Source organism: Nerophis lumbriciformis, linkage group LG29, assembly GCF_033978685.3.
Source record: "Nerophis lumbriciformis linkage group LG29, RoL_Nlum_v2.1, whole genome shotgun sequence".
Classification (NCBI taxonomy): Eukaryota; Metazoa; Chordata; class Actinopteri; order Syngnathiformes; family Syngnathidae; genus Nerophis; species Nerophis lumbriciformis.
Window position 1 is genome coordinate 15,682,230 of NC_084576.2, and position 18,803 is coordinate 15,701,032.

The following is an 18,803-nucleotide window of genomic DNA, read 5'->3' on the forward strand; positions in this document are numbered from 1 at the left end:
ACACAAATACAGTACATATTTACCTACCTAATGTTCGTACATCCACACGCACATTCAATATACAAACATACACATACACATACTGTACATATACATTCACTGTACAAACACATATACACATTCTGTACATATACATTCATTGTACAAACACATATACACATTCTGTACATATACATTCACTGTACAAACACATATACACATTCTGTACATATACAAGTACATATGCATACTTACACTCATGCACATAATCACGTTTCATCAAACATATATTAACGTTGTTGCCCTAGGGTAAACTGGGTGTAACACATGGCACACTGACAAAGCTTAACCTATTGTGACTATAACAATCTACAAGGTTAATGTAGGTTGCTTCTCTTTCTCCCCCTCCATTTTTCTGCATTCTTTCGTATCTCAAGTTATCATTACGTATATGTATTGTTGCATTTAAACAACTGTATTGTTGATAATAAAGGTAAATTATTGGTATTGTTCATTATCAATAGCGCTATTTCTATTGGTATTTGTATTGATCCATTTGTAGTGTAATAATGCTCATTGTCATTTCTGTATTATTTTTTATTTTTCGCTAACTGCTTATTTGCTATTACTTTTACCATCATATTTGTACATGTCATATTTGCTGATGTTGCTCTATTGTTGTTGTTGTTTGCTGTTGTTGTTTTTGTCTCTCTGTCTAATGGCGTGGCGCAGTGGAAGAGTGGCCGTGCGCAACCCGAGGGTCCCTGGTTCAATCCCCACCTGGTACCAACCTCGTCATGTCCTGAGCAAGACACTTCACCCTTGCTCCTGATGGGTGCTGGTTAGCGCCTTGCATGGCAGCTCCCTCCATCAGTGTGTGAATGTGTGTGTGAATGGGTAAATGTGGAAGTAGTGTCAAAGCGCTTTGAGTACCTTGAAGGTAGAAAAGCGCTATACAAGTACAACATATTTATCATTTAATCCCCCTCTTGTCCCCACAATTTCCCCCTCTGTCTTCCTTTTTTTTCTCTTTCTATCCCCTCCTGCTCCGGCCCGGCTGCACTAAATGATAATATAAATACATTTAATAAAGTCAAATACAAATAAGGCAACAAGAGAAGTATCCTACACTTCTCTTTTGTAAAGTAAATCTGAACAGCCGACATGGGCATCTACATCAACTATAAGATTTGCCCGAGAAGCTGGACAGGACACAAAAAAAAAAAAAAAAAAACATTCAGTGAATAAAAATTAATTCCAAAAAAATTCAGTGCAGAAACCTTCCGGTAAATTAAATGAATTTATGAAATTTAACAAAATGAAATTGCCATCATAATTTGTTGTACAACTATTCAGTTCACAAAATTCTAATTTTGATTAAAAAAATCAAACAAAAACAAAATTAATAATAATAAGACGTTAACTTGTGTCTATTACGAAAGCTTTTTTTGAACACTTTTGGGCAATTTTTGCATTTTAATCTTTTTAATAACATTTTTTAAATGAAATTATGATGACAATTTTATTGAATAAAAATTTGTGAGCAAAATGTGTGTTGAAAAATGTTTGTGAAAATACAGTGTTTTTAAATTCGGTGTACAAAAATTCTGAGTAAAAATTTTTAATTGTATAAAAATTCAGTGTTAAAAAAAAAATTCAATGCGGAAAAAGTCAGTGCAGAAATATTCGTTGCTTCAAAAGTCAAGACCCACTTCTGGTAAATTAAAACTGAAGCAATCGATCCTGTCTCAGGAGCAGCCATTGAGGTGTCAAGTTGGAAGTTTTTACACTGAATTTTTACACACTGAAATTTTAACAAGCTGATATTTTGCTCTGTAATTTTTATTCAATGAAATTGTCAGCATCATTTGAAAATTTTAGTTAAAAAAATTCAAGCCCAAAATAAATTCAGCATCCCAAAAAAGCTTTGGTAATGAAGACAGACTTCATAGTAATTAATATATTCTTTTTTAAATCACTCCCTTTTTTTAGTTTTAACACATGGACTTGAATTTTAAAGCATGAGGAAAACCAAATGTGAACGAGTGACACTAATTTATTTAGAAATCAGCACCAGCTGCTTTGGCGTGTAAAACAAATTAAAATTCAAGTAAAATGAGCATTATACAAAACATTTCATACTCATTCTTGTATTTCCATTTAAGGCCTGTTTGACTGCATTAGAGACTTTCAACAAGAAGAATGATAAAACAATGGCCGCTGTTACTGTACAAAATTCAGAACTCTGCTAAAATGTAGACTTTTTATGGAAGAATTCGGCGTCTACGTTCCTTTGTCGACTCCCCTCAGTAGATGGTGATGGCTTTCCGTTCCACCGGTGGACCTTCCCATGGGTTAAATTCCAGCCTTCCCAGAGGGGTCGGGCTCGGCGAGGGCTGTGAAGCTGACGCGGTTGCCCCGCGGGTAGAATCCTTGCAGGACTCCCCCCACAACCACATCAGGGAGACCTGCAACAGACAGGTGGCGCTACAAGTCTGCTGCACGGACGTGGACATGCAGACCCCAGGGACATACCTGATGTGCGGTCGGACACGTACGGGTCCTGGAAGAACCCCATCACTCGCTGATGCGGGAACTGGAAACTGAGGAAACGCTGACATTATTCACCATGTATTATAAACTTGTATAAAAGCAATAGATCGGTCACTTGTAAATAATTTTTTTTAAAAGTATAAAGTTGCTCATAAGTAAGTCATAGTAGCTAACAATATTACTAAGTAACTTAACTTGTAACTAAGTACATAACCATCCATTGATCAATTTTCTACCGCTTGTCCCTTTACCAGTCAGTAACTAAACTAGTTCTATATCATCCACATGTCATTTACCTGTAAATAAGTAAATAAGTACTACACCATTAACTCATAACTAAGTCAGGTAGTTATGGATAATTTACCAAGAAATAACAGTAGGAATAGGTCATTTATTTGCAAATAATAAAATGATTAACAGATAATTGACCTATAACTACCGTATTTTTCGGAGTATAAGTCGCACCTGCCGAAAATGCATGATAAAGAAGGAAAAAACATATCTAAATCGCACTGGAGCCCGGCCAAACTATGAAAAAAACTGCGACTTGTAGTCCGAAAAATACGGTAGGTAAAAAGGTAATAGACTATTTACTGTACTTGTTACTGAGTAAAGAAGGTAATAAACTGTGGTAGGCGTACTACTAGTGCAGACCTGGGCAAAATACGGCCCATTACGATTTTTAATCCGCCCCCCCCCTCGAGCGTTGTACATAATTTTTTAGATCTTTAACATCAAAACTGTCGCCGCCATTATGATGTGCAGTGCTGTTTTCAAATTACCGTAAGTCTTGAACTATAGAAAGTATTTCAATGGTTGAAATCTGCACTTTTGAGTGTTATACGAGTTATTACAGTAATCTACGTCACAGCAGCTCAGCTTCGTTTTCAGCGCAGCCAGACCGAAACGCATTTGTGTCAGGAACAGATGCGGAAGCCAATTTTTACAACAAATTTCTGCATAAAAGTTATGATATAGCATACTTGCCAACCCTCCCGGATTTTCCGGGAGACTCCGGAAATTCAGCGCCTCTCCCGAAAACCTCCCGGGACAAATTTTCTCCCGAAATTCAGGCGGACTCAGGTCCTCCACAATATAAAAAAGCGTACCTGCCCAATCACGTTATAACTATAGAATGATGGAGGGCGAGTTCTTGGTTTCTTATGTGGGTTTATTGTTAGGCAGTTTCATTAACGTCCTCCCATGGCGGCAACAACACACAACAACAGCAGTCACTTTTTTGTATACCGTAAAGCAGTTCGTCTGCCGTAAACAGCAATGTTGTGACACTCTTAAACAGGACAATACTGCCATCTAGTGCATTTGATGAAAGCACTTTTGTGCGTGCCACACAGCAATGCATCATCAGAGAGGGTGTTCAGCATGGTTCGAAAAATAGTGACAGAGAATAGAACAAGGATGGACAATTCAACCCTTAACTCAACAATGAGTAGATGAGTGTTATGTGTGTGTATATGTGTAAATAAATGAACACTGAAATTCAAGTATTTATTTGATATATATATAGATATATATATATATATATATATATATATATATATATATATACACATACATACATATATATATACATACATATATATATACATACATATGTATACATACATATGTATACATACATATATATACATATATATACATACATATATATACATATATACATACATATATATACATATATATATATATACATATACATATATATACATATATACACATATATATACAAACATATATATATACATATATATACATATATATATATACATATATATATATATATATATATATATATACATACATACATACATACATACATACATACATATATATATATATATACATATATATATATATATATATATATGAAATACATGACTTGGCGAATTCTAGCTGTAAATATACTCCTCCCCTTTTAGCCACGCCCCCGTCCCACCCCGACCACACCCACCCCACCCCCCTCACGAAATCGGAGGTCTCAAGGTTGGCAAGTATGTGATATAGCATATTGTGGGTCTTTATTACACTTTGCAGTCACATTTTGCTGTTTGCTACATTTTTGTTGGGTTTTGTTTGATTGTAAAAGATGTCTATGGAGGAGCTGGTCTGAGAAGTAAAAGAGGAGCGATGCTCATATTGTATTACATTCACACCTTGTTAAATATAATACATTAATAATCTTATATAAAGAAATTTAACAAATTATTGCCGCCTAATCTACAACGTTTTTTTATAACACGAGTGCAGGCTCATAACTTGAGAGGCTTTGGATATTTCTCATTGCCGAGAGCTCAAACCACTCATAAACGTTTTTTTGTGTCTGTATGCGGATTAAAACTATGGAACAAACTGGACTTGCAACACAAGCAATGCCAAACTATTAATCGATTTAAACTATTATACAAACATCGGGTCTTGTTCAAATATAGAGGTGAGGGTCTTTAATTTAACCTGCTGTTGTACTCTGTTTCAAAGTGTTAACATGTGCTCAATGTTTCCTTACAATTATTGCTATGTTGTCTATTACCATTGTTGGCATGCTGTCTATTACCATTGTTGGCATGCTGTCTATTACCATTGTTGGTATATTCATTATTCCTACATTGTTGATACAAATTATTGTTACAGTGTAATAATTATTGTTACCTGTGGTAATGCCACTATGATACAACATTTGTATTATAATCCTTAAACAAAGTAACAGTGAAACTCATGGGAATAATCACTGAATAGAGAACAGGGGCTGGGATTAAATACATTATCTTCTTCCCACTCCCTTTCAGGCAAAACTGGATAATCATGCATTACATACTATACATTACCTTTTGCACTATATTCATTTATATTATTATGTGTACTTTTTTTTTTTATGTCATTGCCTGAAATAAATAAATAAATGAAAATGAAAAAAAAAAAAAAAAATTAATTATATTGTTAATATTCAGTGTTTTATTGTTCATAGACACTATTGTAAATCCCACTTTCTTTATTTCAATGTACATTTTGGGTATCCCATTCAGTAAAAAACTGTAAAATTCCATTCCGTTTTTTTGAGGTGGTCTGTCATAGCTTTTTTAGAATTATATCGGACATTGTGACTTTTGGTATTAGTGTTACTGAAAAAAAGGGACCCAAACACACATACTGTACAGCAGATTTTTTCACAGCTAAATGTGTATATATCATGTATACACACATACACCTTTGGCCCCCCAGACACATTTTTCTTCTCAATGTGGCCCCCCAGTGAAAATATTTGCCCAGCTCTGCACTGGTGGTATGCGGGCTCCATCTAGTGGTACGCCAAAGGAGTCTGTAAATATGTAATGTACATGGAGTAGAATTGTTGATGATTTTTGGTAATTTTTCAGTGGCCAAAACATTAAATAGACTTGTTAAATAAAACCTCTGCCGTATTTTTAATGAATACTTGGGCCTACTACGCTGACATATTTTAAGTAAAGAAATACTGTAATAGGTAACCAAGTAAATAGGTAATGTATTTGTAACTAAGTAAATAAGTGATAGGTAAGTTATCTTTAACTAAGTAATAAAAAAGTAACAGATAATTTCCCAGTAACCAAATGAATGGGTCATTTATCTGTAACTAATGAAATAGGTAACAGGTAATTTACCTGTAACCAAGTAAATAGGTAATAGGTAATTTATCTGTAACAAGGTAATAGGTAATTTACGTGTAATAAAATAAATAGATATTTTTGTAACTAAGTAATACAAAAGTAATAGCTAATTTACCTGTCACCAAGTGAATAGGTCATAGGTCAACTAAGTAAATAAGTACTTGGTAAATTCCATGTAACCAAGTAAATAGGTAATTTATCTGTACCCAAGTAATACAAAAAGTAATAGCTAATATACCTGTAACCAAGTGTATAAGGTTATCTGTAAATAAGGAAATAAGTAATAATAACCTGTAACCATGCAAGTGAATAGGTAATAGGTAATGTATCTGTAACTGAGTAACTAATTAGTAGGTAATTTACCTGTAAATAAGTAATATATAATTTATATGTAACTAAGTAAGAGGAAATGTATCTGTAAACATGTAAAAAGGTAATATGCAACTTATCTGAAACTAAGTAATACAAAAGTATTAGCTAATTTACCTGAAACCAAGAAAAAAGGTCATTTATCGGTAACTAAGCACATGCGTAATAGGTAATTTACTTGTAACTGAGTAAATAGGTAATATATAATTTATCTGTAACTAAATACGCACTAGGTAATTTATCTGTAACCAAGTAAACAGGCAATTAATAAGTCATCTGTAATTAAGTAAATAAGTAATTGGTAATTTATTTGAAACCAAGTAAATAGGCAATAGCTAATGTATCTGTAACTAAGTAAAAGACTATTCACTTGGTGCTAAGTAAAGTTGGTACAGATAGTTTTATTACATATATATATTATTACATATATATACATACATATATATATATACACACACACACACACACACACACACACACACACACACACACACATACATATATATATATATACACACATATATATATACATATATATATATATATACACACATATATATATATATATATATATATATATATATATATACACATATATATATATACATATATATATGTGTATATATATACACACACACACACATATATATACATATATATATATATATGCGTGTATATTTTATATAATATATATATATATATATATATATATATATATAAATATATATATATGTATATATATATATATACACATTAATATAAATAAAAAACTAAAGTATATAAGCAATAGAGTACAATGTTTGTAACTAAGTGAATAATTAATTGACCATTTAATTGTAAATAGGTAAAAAAGTAACAGATTATTTCCTTGTAGCTAAGCAAACAAGTAATAGATCATTTAATAGAAGGTATCGGTAAGTATATAATGGTTATGGTATCATTTTATTTCAAACATGAAAACAATTACAATATGATACATCACATTTTTCTTCCAGTTCCTCCTTACACCATGTCCGAAAAGGCGTAGGAAGAAGCAGAGTTTATTTAATCCTAACTCTTATCCAATTTCCAGCAATTCCGAACACATTCGTTTAGACTTAAACTGTGACACCAACAGTAGATAAATAAGTAAATAAATGAAAAATATATAAATAAGGTTTACAAAAATAAATAGTTAAGTAAGTTGTGATTTGCATAATGAGACAAACAATATTTTTTTGAAATAAGGTTCAAAATGTTTATCAGTATTCTTCTTTTTTTTTCCATTTGTAAACACTTTTGAGTTTGAACAGTTTCTTAATCTGGATCATATTATTACTGCTTTGTTTGACTTTATGCTTAATTCATTTCACACACACTGATATGCTAAAGGTCTTAAGTGTTGTACGTGCATACAAATGGTTCAAATTAGATTTTTCCATTAGATTTTATTTCTCCCCTTTTGTTGAGAGGAATTGTTGGATAGCAGAGTATAGTTTACTAATAATTTTGGTTTTTAGCTCAATGCTTTCATGATGGTTTGTATGTTGTATGTATTTTATGTATTTGTACCTTGTTTTACTGTTGTACTTTGTTTTTACTGTTGCACCTTGTTTTTTTTACTGTTGTACCTCGTTTTACTGTTGAACCTTGTTTTTTTAATGACTACTGCTGCAAACCAAATTGCCCCTCGGGGACAATAAAGATTTTCTAAGTCTAAGTCTAAGATTATTATAGTTTTCACTTAGTTGTCAGTAGGTAAAATAGTATAAATTAAGTATATTTCCTTACAGTTAAGCAAATAAGTAATAAATCATCAAGTGGTAATAATAAATAAGTATTAGATGTAGTTGTCAGTAGGTAAATTAGTAATAGATGATTTATTTGTAATTAAGGAATAGATCATATAGAATGTCAATATATATGATAATATATGATTTACCCGTACTCCTGACTGTCCAGGTCATCAAGCGATCTGAAATCAAGACAAGTAAGTAATAATTAATCATCAAAAGCAGAAATAATTGAAAAGACAACAATGTCAGCTAAAGGAGTACAGCTTTGTTGTGTAGTCCACAATACAAATAATCAATATGATTGATTGGTCTTACTCCATGCTGCTCATCTTGTTGCCGGGGTGATAATGTTTGACATGGAGGAAGTCCAACAGCTCCTGCGGCACGTCTTCATATGCGTAGATGATGTCCTGCACACAAAACATGACATCACTGACACTATACCAACTACAGAACACCACGACATATCCCGCCAGGCATCCTCTCATATAAGTCATTTTAAAATGTTTCCCTTTAATTGTGGAAAATGTTGTCCTGCGGAGTTACCTGAATGTAATCCTCCAGCTCCTGCATCCTCTGCTGCAGGGGTTTGGTCCTCAGATTAGGACCCCTTTTACACGGGAAATCAGGAGTCTGGATGATTTTCCTGAGCTGAAAATTCAAAATAAAAATGATTACATTCTATCAAAATGTATCATATACAGTACAGGCCAAAAGTTTGGACACCCCTTCTCCTCTTTCAATGCGTTTTCTTTATTTTCATGACTATTTGCATTGTAGATTGTCACTAAAGGCATCACAACTATGAATGAACACATGTGGAGTTATGTACTTAACAAAAAAAGGTGAAATAACTGAAAACATGTTTTATATTCTAGTTTCTTCAAAATAGCCGCCCTTTGCTCTGACTACTGCTTTGCACACTCTTGGCATTCTCTGGATGAGCTTCAAGCACACCTGTGAAGTGAAAACCATTTCAGGTCTTGAAGCTCATCGAGAGAATACCAAGAGTGTGCAAAAAAGTAAACCGAGCAAAGGGTGGCTATTTTGAAGAAACTACAATATAAAACATGTTTTCAGTAATTTCGTCTTTTTTTGTTAAGTACATAACTCCACATGTGTTCATTCGTAGTTTTGATGCCTTCAGTGACAATCTACAATGTAAATAGTCATGAAAATAAAGAAAATGCATTGAATGAGAAGGTGTGTCCAAACTTTTGGCCTGTACTGTATGTCATAATCTGATGCTGGTTTTCTCCATGGTTTCAGAACACACTTTTCTGTGCAGAGTCTGGAATTCGCTCTTTCTTCTCAGAACAAAATGTTTCCTCTCGTTGAACAGCACTTCAACTCGGAAGAGCTGAAAACACAACAAAATGACATATTTTTTTATAAATTACATAGTTTCCATGTAAAATTTAAATATGTAGTCAGATTGCGATTCTTATTTGCAGCGATTCTTAATCGAATCGTTACACCCAAGAATCGAATCGTGTGGAGCCCAAAGATTCACAGCCCTAGCAAAGACTGAATAGTCAGAATATCATGTTATCAGAAGAAAGTTGTAATACTACGAGAAGTTCAAATAGTGCGAGAAAAAAAGTAATGCTGAACAAGAAAAATCGTAACCTAATGACAATAAAGTCGTGAAGCTAGGTGAAGTCAGAATATTGTGAGATTAAAAAAACTCGTAAAATTGCAAGTTCACGAGAAGTCAGAATGCTGCGAGAAAAGTCGAAATGTTATCAGAATAGATATGAATATTATATGATGTTTTGTTTCACAAATAAACATATCAAGTTATGGCAGTAAAGTTACAAGAATAAAGTTGTAAAGTTACGATAAAGTCAGCATGTTGGGAGAAGAAACTAGCATACGTAAGTAAAACAATAGTTATTATAGAATAGAACATGTTTTGACAGCAAATGTTAAGTAACATAAGTAAAGTTTTGGTAGTAAATTTGCAAAATAACAGAGTAAGAATTGTATTTTTATTTTACGAAAACAAAGTTGTAAAATTACGAGTAAAAAGTTGTGACGTTGCAAAAATATAGTTGTAGAGTCAGAAGTCAGGATGTTACGAGAAATGACGACATGTTATCGGAATAGCTACTAATGTTGTATCTTAAGTTTTGTCACACTAACACGTTGTAAAGTTATGGCAGTGAAATCGCAAAGTTGCAAGAATACAGTTGGAAAGTTACGAGAGGTCACATTATTGTGAGAAAAATGTACAGGTAAAAGAATAGTTAACAATATCATATAATAGAAAAGTTGCAAGGTTACGAGAAAAAAGTCAGAAAATAAATGAGGAAATAAGTCTCATATAAATTGCAATTTCAATGAGTTAGAAAAAAGTTGCTGTGTCACGGAAACAAAGTTGTACAGTTACGAAAAAAAGTTATGAGTAAAAAGTTGGAAAAATACAATTGTAAAATTACAAGAAATCAGAATATAGCGAAAAAATATAACTTTTTTTTCCAGTATAGCTAATATGATAATATAATATAATACGTTTTGTCACACTAATTAAGTTGCAAACTTATGGCAGTGAAGTCGCAAAGTTGCAATAGTACAGTTGTGGAGTTACGAGAAGTCAGTATGTTAGGAGAAAAAAAGTTGGACAGGTAAAAGAAGTCAATATTATATAATAAAATAAGCTTTGACAGCAATTGTTAAGTCACAGAAGAAAAGTTTTGGTAGTAAGGTTGCAATGTTACGGGTATAAAGTCAAAATATGACAAATAAAAAGTCGAAAAGTTAGGAAAAGTATGAACAATTTTATTTTATGAAAAGTTACGAGTAAAAAGCCGCAAAGTTACAAAAATACAGTTGTAAAGTTACGAAAAGTCTGAATGTTGCGAAAAATGCTGAAATGTTATCAGAATAGCTATCACTATTATGCATAATACGTTTTGTCATAATAAAGGTGTACATTTATGGCAGTGAACTCACAAAGTTGCAAGAATACACTTGGAAAGTCAGAATGTTGTGAGAAAAAAGTTGTATAGGTAAAAGAATAGTTATCAATATTATATAATAGAACACGTTTTGACGTGTAGAACGTGTTGTAAAGTCACAAAAGTAAAGTGGTAGTAAAGTTGCAAGGATACGGGAATAATGTCAGAATAAAACAAGGAAAAAAGTCCCATAAAAGTTGTAAAGTTACGAAGAGTTAGAAACAAAAATAAAAAAAAATTGTTGTAAAGTTACGAGTAAAAAGTTGCAGTTGCACAAATATAGTTGTAAATTTATGAGAAGCCAAATGCTGTGAGAAAATACAGAATTCTATCAGAATAGCAAATATTATAACATAATATACACTAATAAAGTTGTAAAGTTATGGCAGTGAAGTCGCAAAGTCACAATTAGGGCTGCAACAACTAATCGATTAATTTGACTATAAAAATAGTTGGCGATTAATTTAGTGATCGATTCGTTGGATCTATGCTATGCGCATGCGCAGAGGCAATTATTATTATTTTTTATAAACCTTTATTTATAAACTGCAACATGTACAAACAGCTGAGAAACAATAATCAAACTAAGTACGATGCCAGTATGCTGTTTTTTCCCCCAATAAAATATTGGAAAGGATAGAAATGTAGTTTGTCTCTTTTATCCGATTATTAATCGATTAATCGAAGTAGTAATCGTCAGATTAATCGATTATCAAATTAATCGTTAGTTGCAACCCTAGTTACAATAATAAAGTTGAAAAGTTACAATAAGTCAGAATGTTACAAGAACAGCTATTAATATTATAGAATATAATGGGGGGTGTATGGTATTTTTTTTTTTTTTTGTCATAAAGAAATATAATGTGTGCTTACGGACTGTATCCCTGCAGACTATATTGATCTATATTGATATATAATGTAGGAACCAGAATATTAATAACAGAAAGAAACAACCCTTTTGTGTGAATGAGTGTAAATGGGGGAGGGAGGTTTTTTGGGTTGGTGCACTAATTGTAAGTGTATCTTGTGTTTTTTATGTTGATTTAATAAAAAATTAAAAAAAATTAAAATTATTTTTTATTATCGGTACCGGGCCGATAATAATGGGGACCACTGATATATATGATCTTCAAGAAAAAGTAGTCATGGTCATACTTGCCAACCCGCCCGGATTTTCCGGGAGACTCCCGAAATTCAGCGCCTCTCCCGAAAACCTCCCGGGACAAATTATCTCCCGAAATTCAGGCGGACTCAGGTTCATGCGGACCTGAGTCCGCTTTCCCACAATATAAACGGTGTGCCTGCCCAATGACGTTATAACTGTAGAATGATCGAAGGCAAGTTCTTGGTTTCTTATGTGGGTTTATTGTTAGACAGTTTCATTAACGTCCTCCCAGCGCGGTAACAACACACAACAGCAGTCACGTTTTGGTCTACCGTAAAGCAGTTCGTCTGCCGTAAACAGCAATGCTGTGACACTCTTAAACAGGACAATACTGCCATCTAGTGCATTTGTTGAAAGCACTTTTGTACGTGCCACACAGCAATGCATCATCAGAGAGGGTGTTCAGCCTGGTTAGAAAAACAGTGACAGAGAATAGAACAAGGATGGACAATTCAACCCTTAACTCAACAAGTATATGTGTAAATAAATGAACACTGAAATTCAAGTATTTCTTTTATATACACACATATATATATATATATATATATATATATATATATATATATATACACAATAAAAGAAATATATATTTATAGCTAGAATTCACTGAAAGTCAAGTATTTATTTTATATATATATATATATATATATATATATATATATATATATATATATATATATATCCATCCATCCATCCATCCATCTTCTTCCGCTTATCCGAGGTCGGGTCGCGGGGGCAGCAGCCTAAGCAGGGAAGCCCAGACTTCCCTCTCCCCAGCCACTTCGTCCAGCTCCTCCCGGTGGATCTATATATATATGAAATACTTGACTTGGTGAATTCTAGCTGTAAATATACTCCTCCCCTCTTAGCCACGCCCCCAACCACGCCCCCACCCCCCGAAATCGGAGGTCTCAAGGTTGGCAAGTATGGTCATGGTACAAGAATCAAGTTGTGAAGTTAGAACTTTGCGGTGCGGAAAAAAAGTTAATTTTATCAAACAGTTGCAAAAATAACATATTCCTTACAAACATGATTTAAAAAAATGAATGCAAAGAGATCACTCCTGTAAATTAAGAACAATAATATCGTTAGAATATGTAAATGCCCACAGAAAATGTTTGCAATACCACTTACAAGGATGAAGCTGTAAAACAATGAGTCCTCAGGTCCGGAGAACAAATTAAGAATGTTACGGAGAAAAAAAAATCATTCAATTTAAGTGTTTCAAACCAACAAACCGTTGTTTTACAAAGGTTTCGTGAACGCAACACACAACCTGATAAAGCGTGCTGGCCCCGCCCCCTTACCCAGGTGCCCACTTTTCTTTATTTCCGTCTCAATTCAACAACAGCAAACGCACGAATGTCAAAAAATAAACGACAAAATAAATGAATATAAAGACGCCAAAAGCGGAGGAGTAGAACAATCTTACCTTTGTGGACTTGTTTGCAATACCACTTACAACAATGAAGCTGTAAAGGAATGACTCCTAAGGTCACGACTGAGTAAATTAAGAATGTTACGGGGAAAATATTATCAATTTAAACGTTTCAAACCAACAAAAGGGTATTTTACGGAGGTGTCTTGAACGCAACGCCCGTCATCTGACAACCTGAGAAAGCGTGCTTGTCCCGCCCCCTTCCCCAGGTGCCCACTTTTCTTTATTTCCGTCTCAATTCAACAACAGCGAACGCACGAATGTCAACAAATAAACGACAAAATAAATGAAAGAAAAGACGCCAACAGCGGAGGAGTAAAACATTCTTACCTTTTTGGACTTTCCTGACTCGTCCACTTCCCCCTCCATGGATGGAATGGTTACTCGGATCATCGGCAGTCCTGTTCTCAAGTCACTGGCATTCAAATAAAACTTCTGCTGCGTCTAAAAAGCCTTTTTAACTCTCCGGTGAGACCTTCGGGAGTGTCCGCTGCAGACTGTCACCGTGTAACCGGGAAGTGAGAGCACACCGCGGAGGTTGTGTGTCTGCAACCGTCAGGAAGTTTGGAGCTTCACCTTCACGCTAATTGGACAGTGGGGAACATCCGGGACATTCAAGGTGCAGTGTTAACATTATTATAACATTATCTGGCTAGCCCACTGCTCTTATAATAAAATAATGCCATATCTAATTAATAATAACATTTAACCCACAATTTAAATGAATATGTCATGTTTAAAGTGAACATGTGAAAGCACACAAGAGTCTCTCACTTCCCAGTGAAAACACATTTGGTTCTGAAACAGGATGTAAAACTGTTGGACATTAGGATGTGCATGCACTATTTCAAAGTTGTGTTTAATACATTAAACTTGCTTAGTTATCGCTTGAGTTGGAAACATTAAAACACTTAACTGCCATATTCTTTTTTTTTTTTTTTTTAAATGAATATTTTTTTTGACATTATTTTTTTCATTCTGTGCTGCTTCTTGACAACATATGTATTGAAATAGCCACAGAAGGGATGTAAATATTACTGGTACAATGAAACATCATGGTAAAATTCCAGATGGTTTGTATGTTACAGAGGCCAGCCAGCTAGTCTCGGCCATGTGCTTTTAGCTCGGTAGCTAGCGTGCTTTTGAGGTCATGAAGGAGTGAGGTTTACATTTACCCTCCAAACCTCACTCTCATCCGGGTTACTTTTTTTAAAATTTTTTTTTTTTAATGAATTTATTAATCAATCAACAAAACAATACACAACAATACCACAATAATGCAATCCAATTTCCAAAACCAAACCCGTCCCAGCAACATTAAGAACAACAATAAACAGAGCATTTGAGGACACACAAACATGACACGGAACAATCCAAATGGAGTGAAACAAAACTGAACATTATCGACAACAGCATCAATATTAGTAACAATTTCAAAATAGCAGTGGGTTACTTCTGTTTTGTTTCCATAAGGCGGTGCTATATTTCAATAATTTTACTAGTGACATCACCATTTAAAATTGTCCCTCACCCAAAACACTAGCATTTGAACAATACTTACAAAAAATACACAAATACTAAGAATAAAATGCATGAATAGATACCAAAAGTATGAATGCAACTACAATAAAAATGAGGAGATAATAAAAAATGTGGGTACAAAATGTATGTGTGTAAGATTTACCTACTTGGGCAGCTCGGTGGAACAGGGGTTAGTGCATGTGCCTCACAATATGAAGGTCCTGAGTAGTCCCGAGCTCGGGATCTTTCTGTGTGGAGTTTTCATGTTCTCCCTGTGACTGCGTGGGTTCCCTCCGGGTACTCTGGCTTCCTCCCACCTCCAAAGACATGCACCTGGGGATAGGTTGATTGGCAACACTAAATTGGCCCTAGTGTGTGAATGTGAGTGTGAATGTTGTCTGTCTATCTGCGTTGGCCCCGTTATGAGGTAGCGACTTGTCCAGGGTGTACACCGCCTTCCGCCCGAATGCAGCTGAGATAGGCTCCAGCACCCCCCGTGACCCCGAAAGGGACAATGGGTAGAAAATGGATGGATGGAATGGAATATTTACCTACTTACATCAGAACAATGAACCAGAAAAGGGAATACATAAATAAATAAATACAATACAATAAATACAATTAAAAAATATTAAATTTTTTAGATATTTAAATACTATTTAGAATATATATATATATATATATATATACACACATACATGTATATATATTTTAATAATATATAAATTATATATTTTTAAATGTATTATTTAATAATATATAAATTATATTTTTTAAACATATATAAATAGTATATATATATATGTATGTATGTACATACATATATATATATATATATATATATATATATATATATATATTAGGGGTGTGGGGAAAAATCGATTCGAATTCAAATTGCGATTCTCACCTTGTGCGATTCAGAATCGATTCTCATTTTTAAAGAATCATTTGTTTTTTTAATTAATCAATCCAACAAAACAATACACAGCAATACCATAACAATGCAATCCAATTCCAAAACTAAACCCGACCCAGCAACACTCAGAACTACAATAAACTGAGCAATTGAGAGGAGACACAAACACGAGACAGAACAAACCAAAAGTAGTGAAACAAAAATGAATATTATCAACAACAGTATCAATATTAGTTACAATTTCAACATAGCAGTGATTAAAAATCCCTCATTGACATTATCATTAGACATTTATAAAAAATAAAAAAAGAACACTAGTGTCACAGTGGCTCACACTTGCATCGCATCTCATAAGCTTGACAACACACTGTGTCCAATATTTTCACAAAGATAAAATAAGTCATTTTTTGGTTCATTTAATAGTTAAAACAAATTTACAGTATTGCAATTAGTTGATAAAACACTGTCCTTTACGATTATAAAAGCTTTTTACAAAAATCTACTACTCTGCTTGCATGTCAGCAGACTGGGGTAGATGCTGAAATCCTATGTATTGAATGAATAGAGAATCGCTTTGAATTGGGAAAAAAATCGTTTTTGAATCGTGAATCGTGTTGAATTGAAAAAAAATAAATTTTGAATCGAATCGTGACCCCAAGAATCGATATTGAATCAAATCGTGGGACACCCAAAGATTCACAGCGCAATATATATATATATATATATATATATATATATATATATATATATATATATATATATACATATATATATATATATGAGTATGTCTCATTGTCTAGTAGTGTGGGCAATTGCCAATGCCGTATCTACATGAGCATTAAAAAAACCCAAACCCAAACGAACAGCTCAAAACTGGGAATCGGTTCTAATTGTTCACTTAAAAGAGCCCTTCAAAAGACTTGGTTCGTTCACGAAGGTCACATCTATATGAGTGACACTGCTCATTTATGAGAGAAACCACAAGCAAATATAAATGCAAGACACACTAACAATTAAAAAATAAAATTTGGTAAAAAGATGTCAGTGCGTGTGAAAATACCTTTTGAGCACATCCAAGAATACCATACTCATTTTAATCGTAATAACTTTGGTCACAAAAGCCATGATGTGAAATGCTATTATCGTTACATCCTAAAGTCACAGCATTACCAAATCTAAGACCTTTGCCTACAAAAAGCTGAGTCCTATCAGGCCAACAGCCATGGCAGCTAAAAAGTGCACAGAAAGGTAGCGGCTCGGAATGACATGAAAGTCTGCAACTTTACAGCATCTCCCAGAAAACAAATTGACTCTATATATAGTCAGGGATAACCAAGTCCTTTGTCCACTAACCAGTCGGCGCCTAGAGAGGCGGCGTCTTCAGTAATGCGGACGCTGTATCGATCCGTTGTGGTGAAGAAGGAGCTGAGCCGGAAGGCAAAGCTCTCAATTTACCAGTCTATCTACATTCCCATGCTCACCTATGGTCATGAGCTTTGGGTTGTGACTGAAAGGACAAGATCACGGGTACAAGCGGCCGAAATGAGTTTCCTCTGCTGGGTGGCGGGGCTCTCCCTTAGAGATAGGGTGAGAAGCTCTGTCATCCGGGAGGAGCTCAAAGTAAAGCCGCTGCTCCTCCACATCGAGAGGAGCCAGATGAGGTGGTTCGGGCATCTGGTCAGGATGCCACCCGAACGCCTCTCTAAGGAGGTGTTTAGGGCACGTCCGACCGGTAGGAGGCCACGGGGAAGACCCAGGACACGTTGGGAAGACTATGTCTCCCGGCTGGCCTGGGAATGCCTCGGGATCCCCCGGGAAGAGCTGGACGAAGTGGCTGGGGAGAGGGAAGTCTGGGCTTCCCTGCTTAGGCTGCTGCCCCCGCGACCCGACCTCGGATAAGCGGAAGAAGATGGATGGATGGATGGATGTACACAACGTGCCAACTTCACTGGTTTTGGGTTTTGTAAAACATGAACAAACATTTTTGAAACTTTGACGAGCTGTAAGGCGTTCAACCGTACAAGTACATGTTTTCCATGCGTCTGGGTGTGAAATAGTTGAGCTGCGGAATGCAAGGACAAGTGTGTTTGTGATGAGTAGACAGAGCAGCTGCCTTGCTTGCAGTGAAAGGAAGCGCTGTCAGCCATGAATAATCACATTAGCCAGCCTGCACATTCCTGCACTGTACAAACATTTGTCTCCCTCTTGTTTACCGCCACAACAGCTCCCGGTGTGACACAAAATAAGAATGTTTTTTTTAAATGTCTGAATGTAGCGTTATTATCTGTGTAAAGGCGGCGTTTTTGTTCTGGATCACATCAGGTTGTAATGTTGCGACACGCTGCATAGGTCACATATAAAATATCAACTCGAGGTGGAGTCGCCAAAGTGAACCAAATCCTCCAGATTTGGCACCTAGATGGAAAAAAACAGAAACGATAATGAATGAATGTATGGTCAAATAA

The 18,803-nt window shown here is 34.6% G+C and overlaps 2 protein-coding genes across 4 annotated transcripts in view; both read right to left on the minus strand.

Annotated features, from left to right (window-relative positions):
• Window positions 1-2,015: 2,015 nt before the first annotated feature.
• snx22 (sorting nexin 22) lies at window positions 2,016-15,984 on the minus strand. 2 transcript variants are annotated; one of them, XM_061924935.2, is made up of 8 exons: window positions 15,590-15,984; window positions 14,232-14,484; window positions 9,615-9,698; window positions 8,885-8,989; window positions 8,654-8,748; window positions 8,485-8,517; window positions 2,515-2,582; window positions 2,016-2,447 (listed from the first exon to the last, which is right to left on the minus strand). In XM_061924935.2, the coding sequence occupies exons 2-8, from the start codon at window positions 14,292-14,294 to the stop codon at window positions 2,335-2,337; spliced, it is 561 nt and encodes a 186-aa protein (XP_061780919.1). In that variant the 5' UTR covers window positions 14,295-14,484; window positions 15,590-15,984; the 3' UTR covers window positions 2,016-2,334. The 2 variants fall into 2 exon arrangements, with proteins under 2 accessions (XP_061780919.1, XP_061780918.1); XM_061924934.2 differs by having other exon boundaries at window positions 15,586-15,984.
• Window positions 15,985-16,738: 754 nt separating this feature from the next.
• The window catches only part of dnai4 (dynein axonemal intermediate chain 4), a 29,074-nt gene continuing 27,009 nt past the window's right edge, over window positions 16,739-18,803 (minus strand). For both annotated transcript variants that reach the window (XM_061924925.2, XM_061924926.2), the window contains one exon: window positions 16,739-18,753. In XM_061924925.2, the coding sequence (XP_061780909.1) occupies window positions 18,703-18,753 (51 nt within the window). In that variant the 3' untranslated portion in view covers window positions 16,739-18,702. The remainder of the gene's footprint in view (window positions 18,754-18,803) is intronic.

Excerpts from the sequence above, each read along its gene's own strand:
- snx22 (XM_061924935.2), bottom strand. The coding sequence starts at position 14,294 with ATGATCCGAGTAACCATTCCATCCATGGAGGGGGAAGTGGACGAGTCA. Across the intron at positions 8,749-8,884 it reads AGCTGGAGGATTACATTCAG|GACATCATCTACGCATATGA; the intron begins GTAACTCCGCAG and ends TTTTGTGTGCAG. Across the intron at positions 2,448-2,514 it reads CGTGTCCGACCGCACATCAG|GTCTCCCTGATGTGGTTGTG; the intron begins GTATGTCCCTGG and ends TGTCTGTTGCAG.